Source organism: Heterodontus francisci, chromosome 18, assembly GCF_036365525.1.
Source record: "Heterodontus francisci isolate sHetFra1 chromosome 18, sHetFra1.hap1, whole genome shotgun sequence".
Lineage (NCBI taxonomy): Eukaryota > Metazoa > Chordata > Chondrichthyes > Heterodontiformes > Heterodontidae > Heterodontus > Heterodontus francisci.
The window spans coordinates 64,309,848-64,333,497 of record NC_090388.1 but is presented as its reverse complement, the minus strand read 5'-3'; the positions used below and the strand labels follow the sequence as shown (position 1 = coordinate 64,333,497).

Below are 23,650 nucleotides of genomic sequence, written 5' to 3'. Positions count from 1 at the left end.
AAACCAGAGCACCCGGAGGAAACCCACGCAGACACAGGGAGAACTTGCAAACTCCAAACAGGCAGTACCCAGAATTGAACCCGGGTCGCTGGAGCTGTGAGGCTGCGGTGCTAACCACTGCGCCACTGTGCCGCCCCTTGCAAAGGAAAATTTCTCATCTCCATTCATAGTGAGGATGAGGAATGGTCCTGGTAACAGTTTACATCCACAGGCCAGGTGGAAATGTTTGGCAGGCTGGATCCTGGCCCGCGGGCCGTATGTTGGACAACCCGGTATTAAACCAAGGCTCCTCTGCCCACTTGGATGGAACATAAACGATTCCACAGCTTTATTTCAAAGAACAGCAGGGTTGTGTGCTAGTCGATATTTATTTCTCAACCAACATCACTGAAAGAGACTATCTGGTCATTTATCCTATTGCTTTTAATGAGACCTTTCTGTGCCAATTGGCTGCTGTTCTTCCCTACATGAAACAATGACCACACTTCAAAAGTACTTCATTAGCTGTGAACTATTTTGGGATGTTCTGATGAAGTGAAAGGCATTTTGTAACTGTAAGTTCCTTTTCTTCCTGTGCCTCCTTGTTGCTGATGCACCAACCAGTGAAAATATTTTTAACTATTTATTCTCTCAAAGCCTTTTATAATGTGGATATTAGATTCCCCTTTAACCTTCCCTTTTCCAGTGCAAATCTTTCAAGACTTTCTTCATAACTATAACCATCATTCTCACAAATGTACCTTGTACCTTTTCCATGGCTGATAGCTTTCTTTACATTCTTTGCTCAGATATGCATGCAACACTCCAACAATGGCCTGCCAATGCCTTTTAAAAATTCAATATCATTTCCTTGCTTTTATATTCTATACTCCTATATATATATATATATAGGAGTATATATATATATATATATACACCCCTAATTCCAATTTGTTTTTCTATGGCCTCTTTTACCTCCCAGCTTTTAAAGATCATTCCTCTGTTTTGTTAAGAATCTTGACTTTTGGTTTTACTTCCTTACACAGATCTTTATCCCAAAATGTACTAATTCACATTTCTTTACATTGCATCTGCCACCTATTCTAACCTGTCAATATCCTACAATCAACTACACTCTTGCCCACAGTTTGTCATGATGCCTAATTTGCATTATTAACAAACTTTAATATTCTCTTCTACCTATGTTCAAATAATTTATATAAACAGACAATGTAAAGTGCCAGCAAAGACTCATGAGGCATATTACTAACCATATCCTACCAATCTAAAACATATTTATTTTCAATTGCTTAGCTATCTCTCTATTCATGCAGATATAATCCATTTAATACCATGCATCCTAATTTTTGTAACTAACTTATATAGCACCTTATCAAACACATTTTAGTCAAGTTAGTTGGCCTACATTACAACATTGACTACACTTCAAAAGTATTTCATTGGATGTGAAGCTCTTTGAGATGCCCTGAAGCCAAGAATGGTGCTATATAAATGCAAGTTTGTTCCTTTTTCTTAATGGTCAGAATACCGTGGGCAGTCCATGCCTGAATTTCTCTATGTGCTGCTGGTGGGCAAGGATTGCTGCCCCATGTGGGCAGGTATAGTAAAGCTTGCAATCCAAACTGCTTGAATTAGTTGTGCACCAGCATACCACAGTCAATTTTTATAAGCCATGTCTATGATTTTATTGCACTAATCTGTTTACCATTTTACACTGTATATGAATCATTTTTAGTTAGGCTATATAGTTGGAATCCATAGAATAGCAAGTTAACTGAAGAAAAGTGTTCTCTAAATATGAGATTCAGCTAAAGTGGACACATGAGACTCATCTGTTCGAGCTATATCAGGACGCTGTATTTTCCTAATGAACTCTTTCAAAATCAAATGGTCCTTCCATTATTCATGTGTGAACGCGAGCTGTGTTATTTAATTGTGGGAGCCATCACAGCTAAGCTTTACCTGTCCCCATATATATCTAGTGGCAGTCAGTTAGGAACAGCAATTGAGAACTCAACTGCTTTTGTTTTCCTTCCCTAGCCCAGGGATGCTGAAACAAAATGCAGTATTCTCATTGACACTCCGCTAAGCTCAGATAAATCAATACAAGCCAGCAGTCAAATGTGGGTCTGTTTGGTTAATTCCACATAATCTATCTGTCTAGTGAACCCACACAATGCACTTTTCATAAAGGAAATTTTCCAATAATTTTGACAACAGTAGAAATCTCAATTTATCACTACTGCACCTTAAATACTGCAATCACATAGCAATAGGGATGACTATGCTGGAGTGAGTCTTTGGTTTGCAATTAGTCATTCAAAATATACCAGCAATCTTAGAAGATATGTTGAACTCAAACTTCAGCTGGTGTAAAATTCATCTTGTACTTTGAATTGAAAAGGTGCGCACATGCCAACTTTTTGCATTCTACATGGACAGTCATTGTGTAGACCATGCGTTGTGTCCAGGTTAGATCCATCTGCTGCTGCAGCTCTGTCTTTCTTGTGCGTGGAATCACCACGTGGAAATATGTATCTGTCAACTGTATCATTATTATGTACATGCACTAATAATCATATAAAGGAGGATATGAGGGGAGCCTCAACCCAACATTGTTGGCTGAATGATGCACATTATAGAGCAATGAGACCCAAGTTCTTTCCTGGAATGCCCGTATGATGTGATGATCCTCTGGAGAGGCAGCAAATGGCATTAGAATACTGATACAGAAGGAATAGGAGAAACTTGAAGTACTGAGAGCCTTCTCTGCTCAAGTTCACAGTTCAAAAGTGCCATTGTCAGAGGCATGCATGCATATCAACCAGTTGTGTTTCAATTGGACAGTCAGTTTTTGGCCCTTCACTTTGTCAAAATTCAAATATCAAATGGGTGTGGAGCTGGGTCCCAGCTGTCCTCACTGGGTTCCTGAACCACCTCATCAGTCAGCATTGGCTCACATTTTAATTTACATCTGTACACACTAATGCATCTCATCGTTCCTGCACTCAACGGAATAGGTGGAGTTTTAACTTGTGGTGGAGAGCAAGAAAAGACATCTAACTTCAACCAAGAAGTCCCTGATATATTTTAAAATGAGTTGAGTGATGTAGCTGCCAGTTTGAACAGTAAGGAAGATTAATGGTAAGTAAATGAATCAAGAAATCATATTTGCTAATGTATCAATGAAGGAACAACACTCAACAGTTGGTAGCCATTTGAAGACCCAATAAACTATTACATTTTTAAGAAGCTTGTCTGTCATCAGCCCTGAAAGCTTAAATAAAGTTCACATTCAAATGATATTTAGTTGCTGTCCAGAGGCATTGGAAGGTAAGTAATATGTTGTGAAGAAATTGAGTTGCTTGAAGTAACTAAATATAAGTATATGGCACAATCCTTAATTTATTTCTTACAGTATGCTTCACCTTGTGCTTATTGCAAATATTCTGCAATAAGAACATTTTTCAAAATTATGATAGTCTTTTTTGGCTTGCTTTCGAATCTACATACAGGATGTGATAACCTATTGGCATTTACGCAATGTGAGCTGTTCCTAAAGCTGCAGTTACCATGGGAATTTTTCTTAACACCATTTAAAAAAAATATTTAACTTGGTTTGCCTAGTATGCAGCGAGCAGCAAAAACAATCTCCTGTGAAATGCATGTTTTACAAAAGTGATCTTCCTTGTTTGGATTTGTAAATCAAGTCTTCTAAATTGTCATCAGTGCCTGAGGGCAGGAATTGTTATGGTTAGACAGCATTGGACTGGTAGCAACTGGATTTTTATGACTGTTTTAATTATCATTTAACACTCATTCAGATAAATACAAGAGAGAAAGAAGTGATCATGTGCGCTTCAGTCATCCAATTGTTTAATGCTAATCTCTTCTGGTGCTTGGCCTCAGTAATGTTTTGCCTTTAACTCATTGCTGCATCTATAATGCCTATAAAATCTGTTTCATTCTGTCAGTAAAATGCCCTGGTCAATGCACGATTCCATCATACTGAATAGACTCCTAGAAAATGCACTGAGTAAACTGTTAAAAACATTTTCTGGGGGAGCATACCCTGACATTTCACTCCCTGACCCCCACCACCCTTGAAAATAAATGCCATACATTCAGCTTTCAGAATACCCCTTTATATATTTCTACATTCACCACTGCAAAAAGCATGTTTTTTCTATATGTTCACATTTGTTCCTACAATTTGCAATAAAGCTATGGATAAGTTATGGATAAGTTATGACTCAGTCCATCCCCCCACCTCACTTTCAGTGGAGCTACTCATTTTGACATGTTCTAAGCATATTTTCAGGGATCTTTCAGCTGTAGGTTTTCCGGGCAATTGCCAGCTTTTTTTGAAGGTGCGGGTCAGCTTTGTCTCATGCTCTAGGTTGGCATGTGTAAAGATGAATATTCCAAATCTCTGTCCAGCACATCAACAGCTAAATTAAGGAGAAAATGAAGGACAGGCTGCAAGAGCTATCAATAAACCAGGATCTGTCCACAAATCACAATTTCTTTGTTATAATCATCAAATTATGATGTGGAGTCTGCAGCTTAAAGCATAATAATCAAATGGGAACGGCATGTTTTATATTCCATTCCAATTCTTAGAAACTAGCACCATGACAATGTTTAATCTCACAATAAGTTACTTTGACCTTCAGTGAAAGGTTAATCAGTTAGTTCTCAAGCTAAATCTGTTGCTGTGAAAAGGCTGCAGAGTCCGGCCCACCTAACAGTAAACAGCCTGAGATACAGAAGCTGCACCTGTGGGATTAGGTTTAACAGCAGGAAGTGAAAGGTTTTGCAGTATATAATTAAGTGGGGAATTTTTTGTTCTTTTGGCTCTTGTGTTCATCTGGTCAGGTTAACTAGTGATTAACCTTCACCAAAGCTACTGAAGTCTACACCCCGAATTAGACTCGTACGAGCCTTTCTACCTGTGAAAAGCCATTCTTTTAGATAACAAGGCTGCTTAAGAAAAGTAAGACAAAACAAAACAACTTTTTCCTTCTGACTAACAAAAGTTCATTCATACTGGCAGCACATCTACCTTGTGATGTAGACTCGTTTCCTAGTGACTGTATGTGAATGAGTTCATTACTAATTAATGCCCAAGACTTACAGGTGTAGTTTAGAAAGGCTGAAATAATATATAAAATGTCTGTGCACTTGATCCAGTTAAAGTGTGTGATGCACAGCTTCAGTCTAGAACTGGATAAGTACCACTGTTTGGACCCCTTTTGTCAAAGCCCATGCAGTAAATAGCCTTTCACAAGTCCCACAATAAACCCTTCTCAAAAGTGAAGGATCCCATAACACACAATCCTTCACAGGGAAGGATGTGTTGATGTCAATGACAACACACAAATATTGGTTACCAGCGGTGCAGAAAGCATAACCCAATCCAGAGAAACCCTTAGAAAAGATAAGATAGCTTATGTATACCTATATCCGGCTCTGGCCACATCCTGCCCATTCTGAAGCATTTTAAACTACCATGCAACAGTGCACAAAAACCAACCACTATACTTCCTTATAAATCCTGCATTGAGAATGAGAACATAGCAACTTAGTGTACAGCACTATTGCTGGTCCCAGTGAGAATATATCCCACTCCTAAATCATTGTGAAAGTTTTTTTTTCCTATTCCTTCTGGTTTTATTGACAATTATCTTAAATTTGTGCACCCCAGTGGAAATCGTTTCCCCTTACTCTGTCAAATCCACTCGTAATTTTGAACACCACCATTACCTGTCCTCTTAACCTTTTCTGCTTTAAGGAGAACAATTCTTCTTTAATCTCGCCACATAACTGAAGTCACACATCCCTGGTATTATGATAAGTTCAACATGTTCATATTTCCGTTACTCCCAACAGGAGACGAAGGCAACTATGTATTTTCCTCTCTACCACTACATCAGCTAATGCAGCAGGGCTGTCCATCTGGTTCGTGAAACCCAGTCAGTTCAGTTCAGTTTGCATTGATATTTCATGTGTGCTGGTTTACCCCGTTTGAATTTTGGGAGCCTGCATATTGGAAAGCACCGTTATTGTATGGGTGGATAAATCGTAAATCAAAACACCAAGATTTGTTACATCTGTAAATTAATGGGAAGGGGAGTTTAAACTTTCTCTGACCCCTAGCTTCCATAGTACACACCTGCACAGACCACATAAAGAAAAAATTGGACCTCTCTGACCTAATGTACACAATGGGATGGATTTTGTTCTTAAGACTGGGGTCCTGGTGGTGGGCCAGAAGGTGGGAGGAGACCCCACCTCGACCCTCCGTAGGACCCCCGTTGTAACTCCATGGCAAGCAGGCAATTAACTTCTCAACGTCGGGGACTCAGTCCCTTTAAGGGTTGAGCTTCCGCCTCCAAGAGCAGCTGGCCAATTAAAAGGCTGGTAGCTCTGCAATACTAGCAGCATCACTGGGAGCAGTGGCCAAGGTCCTGCAGTACCAACGGCAGGTGAGATGCCAGGATAGGTGAGTGGGGTCGGGGTCGCTGGGGCCATTCAGGCAGGCCCTGGTGACAGGATGAGGGGGTAAGAGTGGGTCTTCCTGGGAGAACCGGCGATCGCTGCCAGGGGGGCTCTCCAGGGGTCTTGCATTGTCCCCAAAGTAGGGACCCCCCCCAACCCTGCTAGGAGACCGCCAGGTTTTACCTGGCAATGTCTCCCTTTGGCGATGGGCCCCCTTGTCCTCCATTAATTGAGGTGGAGGCAGGAAGAGGCCGTTAAGTGGCCATTAATTGGCCACTTAACAGCCTCAATTGACCTGGGGCAGGAAGGTCGCCCTTGCCCTTACCTGCCCCAGACTAAATTGGATGGCATTGGGCACTCCACCCCCTCGCCTTCCAATGCCATTTTATGGGCCCTCCCAACCTCTATTCCCATCCCGATGGTGCCCATAAACTTCAGCCCAGTGGGTGTTAAATTGATCTTGGGTGATAGGGGAAAATGAGCAATAGCACATAGGAGTCCAGTTTGCACTCCATCTGATTTACTTTCCAATTGGATGGAGAAAGGAATCAGACAGACTGTAAATGGATAATGATCTATTGCTCATTTTGTACTCCTGCCTCAGACCAATTTCACCCCACATTGGTTCTTTTGTTTCAAGGCATATATTAATTTCATACAAAAACTGTTGTATCACATTTTTAAAAATTGCCAATAGCAAGATTATTGCAATTAATTGTTAAGATGATTCTATATTTTTAAAGTTTTTTTTGAGGGCTCATTAAATTGTGGAGATGGATTCATTAGAAGACTGAAGATTTCATAAATGCTGGACTTGACTTTGGTGTTGACAGTTCACTGAAAGGACACTGAGATGTTGTTTGAAAACAACCTTTGCTGGAAATCATGCGCTTTGCGCTCAGTAAACAACAGAAAGCTTGGTGACCTGGGGAAGATGTTTACAGATAAGTCACATGTCAAGGTTTATGGATGTCAGGAGGTTGACTTTCTGTTTTGGGATGTGAACTGTTTTGAAGACACTGGAGATCAACTTGCCAAGGAAAAACCACCTAGCTCACCTCTTTCTTTACCTCTTTCTTTACCTCTTTGAAGAAACCCTACAAAGATCCAGGGTGGGAGAGCTAAAATCCTTGGTGCTGCATCTCTCCTGAGAAGTTGGAAAAACCTGCCAGATTAATTCTCAACATCGCCTGAAAAGAACTGCTTTAGAAAAGATCCCAAGGACTCGTCTCCGAATACCCGGATGCCTGGCCAAAAAGGACAACTGACTTCCTTCCATATCTTTTTTTTTTCTTCAAGAATTAGCAAGTATTTGGCTAAAATATTCTTCTTTGTCTTTTTTGTAACAGATCTCTGCAGAGAGAATTTCTGTATTTTTTTTATTGTGTGCATGAGTGTCTGTGGGAGGAAATTAAAAAGGGAACTTTCATATTTCAATCTGTGCGTTAATGTTTTGCTTCGCTACCTGATAAGTCTTGTTTGATAAAATGATAATGTTGCTGTTTATTAAAGAAACCTGGTTGGTGTATTTTATTCTGGGATCAAGAGTAGAATATATGATTAACGAATTGGTAACTGGGTAAACATTTTTAAAATATATGTTGTGACCTGTGGAGAAGTGGGACTAGAAAGGACAGTGCACTCCTCCCACTTCGGTCATAACATTTTTTATTTTGCTTTATGGCATTTGTTGAACACTCAACCTTGAAAAACCGGCTGAGAATGTCCAATATATTATATCAATAATTTTTGCTATATGGTGAAAACCATTACATTGAGTCAAAATCACAATAATTTAATTTAAAGCTCCCTCAAAAGTGTTCTTCCAGCACATCCGCATGACTGTTCTTGGCACCCTCTTTTAATGCAGTTCTAATTACAAAAGTAGATGCGTGACTTAAGTGAAACATATCCAGGAAATATTCCTGGGGTTTCATAATTGTTAGGATACTTGTGCTAGCTTATAGCTCTTCCCTAACTATTTATTATTCTTGTAGCAGTTAAAAAGTCAACAAGTTTCTACTTGCTTCATAATGTTTATAGCTTATGCTCATTATGCTACTTTTTCCACTAGTAAGATCTTGGAAATACCAAGCACTGCTAATTCGTCAGTAATTTTCATAAATAATATTTAAAATTCTGGCCCTCTGAAATCAGGATAGGCAATGTGTCAGCTGTGGCTCATTTGATAGCACTCACCCCTGTGTCAGGAGGTTGTGGGTTCAAGTCCCACTCCAGGACTTAGAGCACAAAAATTAAGGCTAATATTCCAGTGCACTACTGAGGGAGTGCTGCACTTTTGGAGGTGCTGTCTTTCAGATGAAATATTAAATTGAACCCTGTCTGCCCTCTTAGGTGGATATAAAAATACCCTTGACATTATTTTGAAGAAGAGTAGGGGAGTTATCTATGGTGTCCTGGCCAATAATTATCCCTCAATCAACATCACAGAAACAGATTACCTTGTCACTATCACAATGCTGTTTGTGGGAACTTGCTGTGTGCAAATTGGCTGCCATGTTTCCTGCATTACAACAGTGACTACACTTCAAAAATACTTCATTGGCTGTAAAGTGCTTTGTGGTGTCCTATGATTGTGAAAGGTGCTAGACAAATGCAAGTCGTTGTTTCTTTTTGATGTGAACACTAAAGTAGTCAGAAAGCATATTAAGGCTGGCCGTTGAAACTTTTGATACGTGGTCTCGGCAAGTAAGGCTGGGTTTAGAAATAAACCACAGCAAAAGAACCCCTAACATTCAGCTCGTTTACAACTATCGTATAAAATTTATAGATGATCTATGTGTCTATGTATCGACTTCTAGGGGTAGAAAGTTGTCTTGGGTGGTAATGCAAAATGAGTGAGAATGCAATGGGAGCTTGTTTTATATCAAGCCTGATTTTCACTTCAAAGTACAACGATAACGGACAAGATGTAAAACAAGTTGATAACTTGCAGTCGCCCAAGACAAATTTTTGATGTCTAATGCCTATTTATACTGACTTAATGGAAATTCTGTTTGGGATATATTGACCAATTTTAGCTTGCATGCACTTCAGGGAACAGATACAGCAGTGTTTTTTTTCCAGAAAGCTTCACTTTAGATTATTCACTAAAATATATAATGCAAACAGGGAGATTAGTTGTATTTGCTAAACAGGGTGAAATAATCCACTCCCCAGGTGCAGTTCTGCTTAGCATAGATGAGGCACAACACAAATCCAGCAGGGGCTCAGGCCTCTGTGTATTTTAGAGCATGTCCAGGGACTTAATTGGCAATGTATGGAAACAGAATCTGCCTGTAAACTGCAGTGAACAGATCACTGGTGTGTGAAATGAAAGTTGGAGGTTTCACTAGCACTGCCTGCAAAAAAGGAATTCTGCTGGGGTCAGCCCTGCTGCTCAAACTCAAGCACCTGAGTCTTTGATTCATAGTGCTGCCTGTCAGTCCAATTCTATTGCCTCATGCTTGATTAGTGTTAACGTTGCTGGGCCAGGTCACTGAATGAAGCCCCACAAGTGTGCAGATGTGAAGTATTCCATCTGTGTGGGTGAAGCAATCTACCCTTTTAACCAACCACTGAACACCATTGAAGGACTTAGATAGTTCAAAGTTCAGGCCCTGAATGGTAGCATGCAGTTTATAGGGACAAATGGAAAATTGCTTTCAGCAATTAAAATCATCGCCATTAAAACCTACAGCCTAGTTGGGGATCTCCATCTCAATCCATATTGGATCTGAGCAGCAATAGAAAGGTTAGCAGCACAATATGGAGGTCGCTCCCTATTATAGATGCAGTTTCAATTGCTGCTTTATCAGTTAGTATGGCAAATAGAAGGCCTGGAGATGTACATGAGACAGCATCCAGATTTTTTTGTTTAACAAAAGAAACAGCCACTGGAAAGAAAGTTTTCAGTTGGTGGGTTATGCCATACCAGCACAGATTGTGCATCAAAATGTTGGGAAGATGGACAAGATTCCCTTCCACGATATCAAATCAACCTTCAGCTGACCTGATGTGTTCCTATTCAAAACATAGAAGAATATAAATTTTTCAATGTTTCTTATATTGAATTCTCAAAAAAATGCCTTCAGGTATATATTTTATGATACCATGGTACATACGAGAGCCTCATTTTGATGGTGTTGTTCACCCATCTGAAGTGGGTTTAAAGCAATTGTTAGACATGGCTCAGTGGGCATCACTCCTGCCTTGGAGACAGAAAGTTGTCGATCCAACTCCCACTGCAGAGACATGAATACACTATCTAGGCTGACAGCTTGTACGCAAGCTGTAATCCTTGTCAATGGATCTGTCATTGACCCAATCCAAGTGCAAACTGGGGTCAAGCAAGGCTGTGTCATCGCGCCAACGCTCTTTTCCACCTTCCTCGCTGCAACACTCCACATCATCTTGAAGCTCCCTGCCAGAGTAGATCTACTCTACAGGACAAGCAGAAAACTATTTACCCTATGTCACCTCCAGACAGAACCAAGGTCACCCCAACCTCTATCATCAAGTTGCAGTACGCTGATGACGCTTGCACATGCGCACACTCGGAGGCCGAGCTTCAAACCCTCGTTGATGCATTCATGGAGACATATGAAAGAATGAGCCTTAAGCTAAACATCCAGAAGACAAAGGTCCTCTACCAGCTTCCTTCCGCAACGCAGCACTGCCTCCCGACTATCAAGATCCACGGCGAACCACGGGACAATGTGGATCACTTCTCATACCTTGGGAGCCTCCTCTCAACAAGATTAGACATCGACGATGAGATTCAGCATCACCTGCAGTGTGCCAGCGCAGCCTTCGGTTGTCTGAGGAAAAGAGTGTTTGACGACAAAGACCTCAAATCTGGCACCAAGCTCATGGTCTACAGGGCTGCAGTGTTACTTGCCATCCTGTATGCGTCGGAAACATGTACAGCAGACATCTCAAAGCCCTGGAGAGATATCACCAGTGGTGCCTCTGCAAGATCCTGCAAATTCAGTGGCAGGACAAGCGCTCCAATATCAGTGTCCCCTCTCAGGCCAACACTCCCAGTATCGAGACACTGGTCATAGCTAGTCCATTACATTGGGCAGGCCACATCGTCCGCATGCCTAACACAAGACTCCCAAAACAAGCTTTCTACTCCGAGCTCCATCACAGCAAGAGGCTAACAGGAGGGCAGAGGAAATGCTACATGGATGTCCTTAAAGCCTGCCTGAAAAAATGTGACATCTCCACTGATTGGTGGGAATCTCTTGCCCGAGATCGCCCAAAATGGAGAAGGAGCATCCGCGACGGTGCCAGCCAGTTCGAACAACGTCGACATGCCCAGGCAGCGGCCAAGTGCAAACAGTGGAATGAGCATTGGGAAATTTGAACATCCCATCTATTCACCTCATCAAACATCACATGCCCACCTGTGGCAGAGTGTGTGGATCCAGAATTGGACTATTCAGTCACCTTAGAACCCACAACCCTAGAGTGGAAGAAAGTCATTCTTGTTCCCGAGGGACTGCGGAAGAAGAAGAAGATGGCCTAGGCTGACATTCCTGTGCAGTCCTGCTGCCCCTGTCTGAGGTGGTAGAGAACATGGGTTTGAAGCCTTGGTGTGTTGCTGCAGTGCACCTTGTAGATTGTACACAATGCTGCCACTTTGTGCCCATGGTAAAGGAAGTGAATATTTAAAGTTGTGGATGGGGTGCCAATCAAACGGGTTGCTTTATCCTAGATGGTTTTGAGCTTCATGCATGTTGTTGGAACTGCACTCATCCAAGGAAGTGGAGAGTATTCCATCACATTCCTGAGTTACGGCTTGCAGATGGTGGACAGGCTCTGGGGAGTCAGGAGGTGAGTTACTCGCCGTAGGATTCCTAGCCTCTGAGCTGCTCTTGTAGCCACGGTATTATTTATATTGTTAGTTCTGTTAAGATTCTGGTTGATGGTAACCGCACCCACCCCCGCCCTCACCCCGCAAGATGTTGATCATGGGGGATTCAACAATGGTAATGCCATTGATTCAAGGGGCGGTGGTTACACTTTCTCTTGTTGGAGAGGGTCATTGCCTAGCACTTCTGTGGCACGAATGTTACTTACCTCTTATCAGCCCAAGCCTGAATGTTGTCCAGATCTTGCGGCATGTGGGCACAGACAGCTTCAGTATCTGAGAAGTTTCAAATGCAGCTCCAACAACACACAAGAAGCTCGACACCATCCAGGACAAAGCAGCCCGCTTGATTGGCACACCATCCACAAACAATCACTCCCTCCACCACCAACGCACAGTGGCAGCAGTGTGTACCATCTACAAGATGCACTGCAGCAACGCACCAAGGCTCCTTCGACAGCACCTTCCAAACCCAGAACCTCTACCACCTAGAAAGACAAGGGCAGCAAATGCATGGGAACACCACCATCTGCAAGTTCCCCTCCACGTCACACACCATCCTGACTTGGAACTATATCGCCGTTCCTTCACTGTCGCTGGGTCAAAATCCTGGAACTCCCTTCCTAACAGCACTGTGGGTGTACCTACCCAAAATGGACTGCAGCCGTTCAAGAAGGCAGCTCACCACCACCTTCTCAAGGGCAATTAGGGATGGGCTGGCCGAGCCAGCAATGCCCACATCCCATGAATGAATAAATAAATGGAACTGAACACCGTGCAATCACTGCCCTGAGGAACGCCTGCAGCGATTTCCTGGGGCTGAGATGATTGGCCATCTTCCTTTGTGTTACTGCCAGCTAGTCGAGAGTTTTCCCCTGCTTTCCGTTGACTTCAATTTTACAAGGGTTCCTTGATGCCGCATTTGTTTGAATGCTACCCTGATGTCAAGGCAGTCACTCTCTCCCACCCCTGGTATTCAGCTCTTTTTTTCATGTTTGGACCAAGGCTTTAATGAGGTCTGGAGCCAAGTGGTCCTGGCAGAACCCAAACTGAGCGTCGGTGAGCAGGTTATTCATGAGTAAGTTCCACTTCATAGCACTGTCAACAACACCATCCATCACTTTGCTGATGATTAAGTGTAGACTGACGTGGTGGTAACTGGTAGGTTTGGATTTGTCCAGCTTCTTGTGGACAGGACATATCTGAGCAATTTCCCACTTTGTCAGGTAGATGCCAGTGTTGTAGTTGTACTGGAATAACCTGGCTAGAGACAATGCTAGTTCTGGAGCACAAGTCTTCAGCACTACAGCCAGGATGTTGTCAGAGCCCACAGCCTTTGCTGTGCCCAGTGCGCGTAACCTTTTCTTGATATCACGTGGAGTGAATCGCATTGGCTGAAGACTGACATCTGTAATGGTGAAGACGTCAGGAAGTGGCAAAGTTGGATTCTCCACTCTGCACTTCTGGTTAAAGATAGTTGAAAAAGCTTCAGCCTTGTCTTTTGCACTCATATGCTGGGCTCTGCCATCGTTGAGGATGGAGATGTTCATGGATCCTCCTCCTCTGGTTAGTTGTTTAATTGCCTACCGCCATTCATGAATAAATGAATGTAACAGGACTGCAGAGCCTTGATCTGATCCACTGGTTGTGGGATCGCTTAGTTCTGTCTATAGCATGCCGCTTCTGCTGTTTAACATGCATGTTGTCCTGTGTTGTATTTTCACCAGGTTGGCATCTCATTTTTAGGTATGCCTCACACTGCTCCTGGCATGCTGACCTGCACTCCTCATTGAACCAAGGTTGGTCGCCTGGTTTGATGGTAATTGTAGAATGAGGGGTATGCTGAGCCAGGAGGTTACAGATTGTGGTGCAATACAGTTCTGCTACTGATTGCCTGCAGTATCTCATGGATGCTCGGTTTTCAGCTGCTGGATCTGTTCTGAAAATGTCCTATTTATGACTGTGATAGTGCCAAACAACACAAAGGAGGGAGTCCTCAGTGTCGAGACCAGGCTTCGTCTCCACAAGGACTGGGCAGTGATCACTCTAACAAATGCTGTCATGGACAGATGCATCTGCGACAGGCAGATTAGACAAGGTCAAGAAGGTTTCTCACACTTTTTGCTTATCTCACTACCTGCCACAGCCCCAGTCTGGCAGCTATGCCCTTCAGGACTCGGCCATCTCGGTCCGTGGTGGTGCTACCACGTCACTTTTGGACATTGAAGACCCCATCAAGAGTACATTCTATGCTCTTAGTGCTTCTTCCAGGTGGTGTTCCACATGGACGAGTACTGCTTCATCAGTTGAGGAGGGGCGGTAGGTGGTAATCAGCAGGAGGTTTCCTTGCCGATGTTTGACCTGATGTCACGAAACTTCATGGGGTCCAGAGTCAATGTTGAGAACTCCCAGGTCCACTGCCACGTGACTATATACCACTGTGCCGCCACCTCTGATGGGTCTGTCCTGCCAGTGGGACAAGACTTACCCAGAGATAGTAATGCCAAGAGTCTGGGCGGTTGGATGAAAGGTATGATTCTGTGAGTATGACTATGTCAGGCTGTTGCCTGACTAGTCTGTGGGACAGCTCTCCCAATTTTGGCACAAGTCCCCAGATGGTAGTGAGGAGGACTTTGCAGGGCCGACAGGACACTGTATGCCTTCGTCGTGTCTGAATCTGATGCCTAGGTCGAAACCGAGTGAACTGTCTTTTTTTATTTTTATTATGCTTTTTCATAGTGTTGGTACAAGCCTAGTGGCTTCCCTAGCCAATTCAGAGGGCAGTTAAGAGTCAACCACATTCCTATGGGTCTGGAATCATACATAGGCCAGATCAGGTAAATGGCATATTTCATTCTCTAAAGGACATGAAATCCTGTGACATTGATCATAAGTCGTGGGAGTCAGTTGCCAGCGTTCGCCAGAGCTGGCGGGCAGCCATAAAGACGGGGCTAAAGTGTGGTGAGTCGAAGAGACTTAGTAGTTGGCAGGAAAGAAGACAGAGGCGCAAGGGGAGAGCCAACTGTGTAACAGCCCCGACAAACAATTTTCTCTGCAGCACCTGTGGAAGAGCCTGTCACTCTAGAATTGGCCTTTATAGCCACTCCAGGCGCTGCTTCACAAACCACTGACCACCTCCAGGCGCTTATCCATTGTCTCTTGAGATAAGGAGGCCAAAGAAGAAGAAAGGACATCAGTGAACCAGATGGGATTTTACAACAATCTGGTAGTTTCATGGTCACCTTTACTGATGCTAGCTTTTTATTACAGTTTTTAAAAAATTAACTGCATTTAAATTCCCCAAATGCCATGGTGGGATTTGAACTCGTGTCTCCAAGATCATTAGTCCGGGTCTCTGGATAACTAGTACAGTGACATGACCACTATGTTACTCTGCCCAAATGCTGTGCCATCTTCTGCAAAGCCATCTGTAGTGAACCTGCAGCATAACGAAGACACTGCTACTGGCAGCAAAGATCAACACTGTCCTCAACTGTTCTGTCTCTGCCTCCTTCCAGCCAAGTATATAGGTCAACCACCATATCAGCCAATGACTAGCCTACATCTGTATCAAACAGGGAAGTAATGTGTTAGTCAGCATCTGCTTTCTTAGTGAATCACAACAAGAGAATAACAAAGTTGCCCAATTCTATTGCACTACAATATTTCCCACAGAGCAGGGTCATTGATGGCACTTGGTCCTCCTCACCTGTACACTGTGTGTAGCTTTATTGGTCCTTTCAAAAATGGTAAGAGAGAAACTGTGCTGAGGAGATGTCTTCTGATCATGGTTGTAGCCTACTATCCCAGGCTACGCTGACCAAAAAGGAACAAGTGTCAGAATTCTAGTTCCAAGACACACTTTCAATCAGAGCTTCGATTATCAAATCCTGTGTGTGATTGCATGTATGCCTGTATTTGAGTGAGAAGAAAAAGAAAGACTTTCATTTATATAGCACCTTCCACCACCACTCAATGTCTCAAAGTGCTTTACAGCCAATGAAGTATTTTTGAAGTGTAGTCACTGCTGTAACGTAGGAAACGTGGCAGCTAATTTGTACACAGCAAGTTCCCACAAACAGCAATATGACAATGGTCAGATAATCTTGTTTATGATAATCATTGAAGGGTAAATATTGGCCCGGACATCAGGGATAGCTCTCCTACTCTTCATTGAAATAGTGCCATGGGATCTTTTACTTCCACCTGAGAGGGAAGACAGGCGATGGTTTAATATCTCTTCTGAAGGACAGCCTCTCCGGCAGTGCAGCACTCCCTCAGTACTGCACTGGAGTGTCAGCCTTGGTTTCTGTGCTTAACTCCTGAAGTGGAGTGAACCCACAGCCTTCTGACTCAGAGGCTACCAACTGAGCCACGACTAACACTTGAGGAGGAGACGAGACCTGTGCTCTATTGTGTTGCACTTAAATGTGTTGCTATGTAACAGTGAGTGAGGGAGGAAAAAAAACTAACAGGAGAGGATGGTGGCCCTAAGTGTGGCTGTAGCCTCAAGCTGAACCTTCCCATACTCCCTTCATATTCTTATAGGCAATGGTGTCCGAGATGGCCTTCATAAGGGAGCCAAGAACCAATAATTTACAAACTCCCCTCCTGTTCAGATTTGTTCACTTGTATTAGGTGCCAGTATATTCTACACCCAGTGTGGTAGTCTTGATATGTTGTAAGTTGAAGGAGTATATACAGAGACAGACATCTGCCCAATCTCCAGCCCATCCTGTGTGACAATAGCAGACCATCCATCCTGTAAGTAGATTGTATTACGATGATTTCCCATGTGACATTCTTGCAAAATATCAGTGTGCCAAGGTTTCAGTTGTACTGCTACAATATAGGTAGGCATGATAAGCAAGGAAAGAGCTATGAGATTATCCAAGCACTTTGTGCTGATAAACAGTACAACTGTAGCAGGTTGATAGCCATCATTTTGTAGCATGCATTCTTGAGCCATCTACTTGGTATATGGTACAGTCATGTAGCCGCCATCTTCTGCATTTGTTTCTAAATCTTAGTATGTGGGTGATCTGCAATACCTGCTACCAAACATGCATCACAGCCATCCTCTGAGACAGGTGCTCTGAAGGGTTAAATAGACCACTTTGCCTCATACCCATTTTATACACTTTGCCATGCATCAAGAAAGGGGTTCAGATTCTTCCATAATTTACCCATTCCCAACTTCCATTCTTTTTTCTTCACAGCCTTTGGACACATAGCTGGAAATCTTGGCCCAGCTTGTAATTACTTACCTTTAAGTGGGCATCCCTTTAAATGCTGGCTGCTGTACTGGATAGTGCCCCCATCCTCTTTTAGCTAGCTGCCTCCAGGAGGTCCAAACTAGGCCAGGGACTCACTCTGCATATCTAGTTGGCCCCAAACCAAAGCTTTGATGGAGGTAGAAATTCCTATTTTAGGTAAGCACAAAGCTCGCAATTACCTGTTCTACAGTCCGTACATTGGGACCAGAAAATACAGCCCACAATGTAATTACACTGTTATTGGGAGGTTCTGATAAAATGTTACAATCTGCCATTGGTTTGACATTCACTGTGACTCCAGCTCGCTTTCCTAACACTAGTATGAATGTGGCTGGACAGTTTGTTTTAATTCCTCCCTCTACGTACCCCATGCCTCACTGTTTTCATTCACTCGGTTCCAGCATTGCCAATACTGTTCGCATCTCAGCTGTATGAGTGAATTTATTGGTTTAGACAAAACAACTTTCGAAAGGAAAAATACAAAGAAATAGAAACACTCTTAACAGATAGTGGAGGAAAAGGTATATGATCTAGAATACTAGAAAGGCAGCCTTTCAAAAAGCAGCCATCAATATTTGTCACAGAAGTCTTTGAGACATTTATGCTTTGCAGAGAAATCATAACTAATGTAAATCCCAGCTCCCCCATTCCCCACGCTGCTGTCCATGCCTCATTACATTTAATATTCTGTACATCATGTTGATTCCATTTGGTAAAAACATTTGCACTGATTACTCCCATGGACATTCACACATTAGCGCATGAAAAATAAGATGATAGATTTGAGATCAAAGTTCAAGTTGTTGGCGTTTTTTTAATAAGCGCTAACTCAGTGCGAGAAAGCAATTTGTTTTCTCTTTACTTTAGTATAAAAGATGACCTGCGCAATCTGATGAACTGAGCTATGAAGTTTAATACTGCTAATAATTAAAAGATTGTTTGCTTCCTTTCCTAGTACCTCAGCACCTTCTGACAAACCAGAGAACTTGACAGTTGTCCAAGATGTGCACTAATAAGGAATGTATCTCCTAGCCATTCATTATAAATAATTACCCTTTGCAAGTTGCAATATAGAAGAAATTGTTTTAAAGAACTGCAATTCTAATTGGTAAATGTCAGCAGCTGCCGCAGTGAATCCATCCAAGTTGTGTATGTTCTTGTAATAATTAGTTACTGTCTCAAGACTGCAGACTGTATGAGAAAATCTATTCTGAAGGTGTGAAACACCCATATGTCTCCTTGCCTGCGACAGGCAGATGAGCAGTGAGGAGAGGAAAATAGGTTCTGTCTGCATTTATTTAAAAAAACACAGCAAGTCCGTCAATCAATTTAGGATGAGATTTAGCAAATGAAGGTCAAGGCATCTAACTTCAGCCCACTTTCAAGTGTTGAAAGTGGCCTAGATTGGGTGGCTGGGATTAATGTGGTTGATAAAGCAGTTGCCATTTGGTATGTCATTCCTAGGAGGTTGGTCAGGTAGGTTCTTCCCTTTCTGAATCCACATACCCTCCAAATCACACACCAGCCTAACTCAGAAATATAGCGCGGTTCCTTCCTTGTCAATGGATCAAAATCCTGGAACTCCCTACCAAACAGCACTGTGGGAATACCTTCACCAGATGGACTACAGCGGTTCAAGAATACGGCTCTCCGTCATCTTCTCAAGGGCAATTCGGGACAAGCAATAAATGCTGGCCTTGTCGGTGATGTCCACATCCCATTAAAGAGTTTTTTAAAAAATACTTTTAATTAAGTTGTTATTATGTAGGTAATCTTCAAGGTTCCACCTGATAATAGATTCAATTACTTTACCCAGGATTGATGTGAGACCAATAGTACTCCTTCATAATGACTATCCTTGCCTCAGTCTCTCTCAGAAGTCTGGGTTCAATTCTTTCCATCCATTAGTGACTTATTAGTTTTCAGCTCTTTTAACTGTGCAGGAGTTCCATCTCAGATATATCAAACTCATGACTTCATTCAGCACATTTACTATCCTGCTTGTCCTAAGTTTTGTATCCATTTGGATCTTATATGCTTCTCACCTCTTCGCTGACTTTTTTTACAATTACAGTAACGCAGGAATTTCTTAATGTCTTATGCTTCTTTTAACGGTCTTCCTTTGCCTTTCTGATCACCCATGTAACACATTTCTACTGGTTCTTGTATTCATCCCAGTGAACACAATGCCCTTTCACTATGCTGGATTTTGAAGATGTAATTTTTCTCTTTGTTTTGCTTCTGATTTGTTTGTTGGTCGATTTAATGCAATGCCTATTCAGTCTGAGCCTGCTGGTTGTGGGAATGTACTTCTCCTACATGCTTAACCTTATGGTCTTGAAAACCATCAGGATGTGATCCTAACATAACTATTCTAGCCACTCGGCTCCTGACCTCATTACAGCCTTGATCCAAACCTGGACAAAAGAACTGAACTCGAGAAGTGAGGTAAGAGTGCTTGTCCTTGATATCAAGGCAGCATTTGACCGAGTGTGGCATCAAGGAGCCCGAGCCAAAATGAAGTCAGTGGGAATGGGGGCAAAACTCTCCATTGTTGGAGTCATACCTAGCACAAAGGAAGATGGTTCTGGTTGTTGGAGGACAGTCATCTCAGCCCCAGGATATTGCTGCAGGAGTTCCTCAGGGTAGTGTCTGAGGGCCAACCATCTTCATCTGCTTCATCAATGACCTTCCCTCCATCATAAGGTGAGAAGTGGGGATGTTCGCTGATACTTGTATGATGTTCAGTACCATTCGCAACTCCTCAGATACTGAAGCAGCCTGTGTCCATATGCAGCAAGACCTGGACATCATTCAGGCTTGGGCTGATAAGTGGTAAATAATATTCGCACCACACAAGTGCCAAGCAATGACAATCTCCAACAGGAGAGAATCTAACCCTCTCTCCTTGACATTCAATAGCATTACCATTGCTGAACCCCCCCACTTTCAATATCCTGGGGATTACTATTGACCAGAAACTGAACAGAAGCAACCACACAAATACTGTGGCTACAAGAGCAGGTCAGAGGCTGGGACTTCAGCAACGAGTAACTGATCTCCTGACTCCCCAAAGTGTGATGGAATACTCTTCACTTGCCTGGATGATTGCAGCTCCAACAACATTCAGGAGGCTCAACACATCCAGGACAAAGCAGCCCACTTGATCGGCACTCCATCCACTCCCCGCACCACCCATGTGTAGTGGCAGCACTGTGTACCATATGTAAGATGTACTGCAGCAACTCACCATGCCTCCTTTAAGAGCATCTTCCAAACCCGCGACCACTGCAACCTAGAAGGACAAGGACAGCAGATGCTTGGGAACACCATCACCTGCAAGTTTTGCTACAGGTCACACACCATCTGACTTTGAAATATATTGTCATTCCTTCACTGTCATTGGATCAAAATCTTGGAACTCCCTCCCTACCAGAACTGTAGGTGTACCTGCACGAGATGGACTGTAGCGATTCAAGAAGGCAGCTCACCACCACCTTTTCAAGGGCAATTAGGGATGGGCAACAAACGCTGGCCTTGCCAGCGATGGCCACATCCCATGAAACCAATAAAAAAAAGTACCCACCAGTGCCCTCCAGTATTGAGCCTTCCAGAGTTTGCAGAGGCCGTGAGATTTGCTTGGGCAGGCAGGCAGAAGTACCACTGTCAGTGTGTCTCTGTCACCCACCTACCCCATGCAGCTCAATAAATGTGCAATAAAAACAAGAAATGCTGGAAATACTTAACAGGTCTGGCAGCATCTGTGGAGAGAGAAGCAGAGTTAATGTTTCAGGTCAGTGACCCTTCTTCAGAGTTCCGAAGAAGGGTCACCGACCCGAAACATTACCTCTGCTTCTCTCTCCACAGATGCTGCCAGACCTGCTGAGTATTTCCGGCATTTCTTGTTTTCATTTCAGATTTCCAGCATCCGCAGTATTTTGCTTTTATATCAATAAATGTGCTATCTGCTTATCATTGGGTATCCTTTCCCACCCCCCACCCCTCGACAGACCTCCGTAATGTAACCTTCAGTGACTCATTCTTTGTAATAGCCATCAGGAACTGTTGGCTTTCACTGTCAAGAATCCGCAGACTATCTCTGTATGTACTAGACTGACCTGCAAATTCACTGTATAAATGGGGGTAATTCAGTGATTCTGCACTTCTGGCTGGGAGCAGTACTCCCATGGAGTGCAGCTAGGACAATTGATTTTAAACTACATTTAAAAAGTATCTTGTTAGCTTTGAAGCACTTTGGGACATCTTGAGAATGTGATAAAGCGTGATGTATATGTGAAAGTTCTTTCTTTTCCTATGTCACTAGTCATTTGGCATACATGTTCCAATAATTAGAGGTGTTTTTCATTCCCTTCAGTATCAATAATTTTTTTGGTTGGAAATTTCAATATTTTTGAGACATATAAGAACTCCTTAAGCCTAAATTGAAGAAAACTACTTGTATTGTTATGGTTGTTTCATATTCACTCAAAGGAAGACCTTTCCCTTCAGTTGCTAACATGAAAGATTCTATGATTCTATAAAGTTGCTGCAAATATTATGTTTTACACGTGCATGACTGTTTTGCTCGCATTCACCACAGCAATGTGTATTGAAGTAATTGAGGCATAGATAGTAATAGGAAGCTGGGGGACTTATTTTAATATTAATGACTTGAGCAGTGAAGTGGAGTAATCCTGCATAGAATATTCTAACAATTTTCCTATGTTTGCCTCAATTCTCCATTGGTCATATAAGGGCAGATTCCTTGGGGGGTAGCATTCACAGGAGAGCAATTGTCGGGAAATTGGGTGTCTGCTGCCCCTTATTTCCCATCCATTCTTTTAAACGGACGGAAAATCAGGGACCGCGAGCTCAGGAATTCTCAACGAACACTTCCTGCAAGTATTGCATCGTGCTGACTGCACCCAATTGGAGAGTCAGCCATACAATCTTGTGATTGCATTTTCCTGTCATAGGTTCTGCCCAACATTAGTATTCCTGCTATCTGGATCAACACAGGTTGGATTCTCAGGATCACCACTCCACCACATTCCCTTGCCAGAGTTTTCAACAAGGGTATCGAGTGACGCACCTTGAAGCTGCAGAGCGTGCATTGCCACTAGCAAGGAAATGATGCAGTTGGCATCTCAATGTTACTATGTCTGCTTTTTGCCAGTTATGAAGCTGTGGTGGTCATGGAGAAATCCATGGCCTGGACCTTCTCACATGGATAATGGAAACTGAAGTGAGTTGAGTATTCCCCATGCAGAGAAAAAGTAGGGAAATGAGGACCACAAATCCATGTCTAACAAGATAAATCACATTGATGAGTCATTTCTTTTTATCTATTTCATTCTAGCAACCTGGAATGGACCTAGCAGACACCTACATCACATTTGTACGGCAGAACCAGGACATACTTCGGGACAAGGTCAATGAGGAAATGTATATAGAAAATTTGTTTGATGTAAGTATCTACCCTTGCAAGGCATGCTGAGAAAGAGCACAAGGAATATTTTCTTGAGAGGGATAAGTAGCATTTGGAGACCCAGTGTCCTGCATGGTGTTAAATGTTGACATGAATCTCCGTACTGACGCTCCTCTGTTATGTCTGTGGGGATGCTCTCCAGTGACGTGCTTCCAGAACTGAGCCTGTGTTCATCAGTAACTGTTTTAATTTTTGTATTTTTTTCATGGTGGTTCTCTGCAGATCATGAGCAGTCAGGAGAAAACTTGTGTGCAGACCTTCTCACAAGAACTACTTATTGTATATGTAACATGGATACCAGAACTGGTGTTCAGTTGGTGAAGAATGTCCCAGTGGTAAATTGAGTGTAGGAACTATTTTGTCCACAATGTTTTAAATTAATTCATTTTATTCAGTGTATTAAGTGAGTACCTCACCTCTTTCATATCTTTTTTTCATACGCATTTCCTTCTCATTAATCTTGCCGAGTAACACACTAGCATGTTAGTCTAATGGATTTTAATGTTA

At 42.6% G+C, this 23,650-nt stretch overlaps 1 protein-coding gene across 2 annotated transcripts in view; it reads left to right on the top strand.

The window, feature by feature from the left end:
- LOC137379688 (calcium-dependent secretion activator 2-like) overlaps positions 1–23,650 on the top strand; it is a 796,052-nt gene that overhangs the window by 718,502 nt on the left and 53,900 nt on the right. For both annotated transcript variants that reach the window (XM_068050896.1, XM_068050894.1), the window contains one exon: positions 23,015–23,122. In XM_068050896.1, coding sequence (XP_067906997.1) covers positions 23,015–23,122 — 108 coding nt within the window. The remainder of the gene's footprint in view (positions 1–23,014; positions 23,123–23,650) is intronic.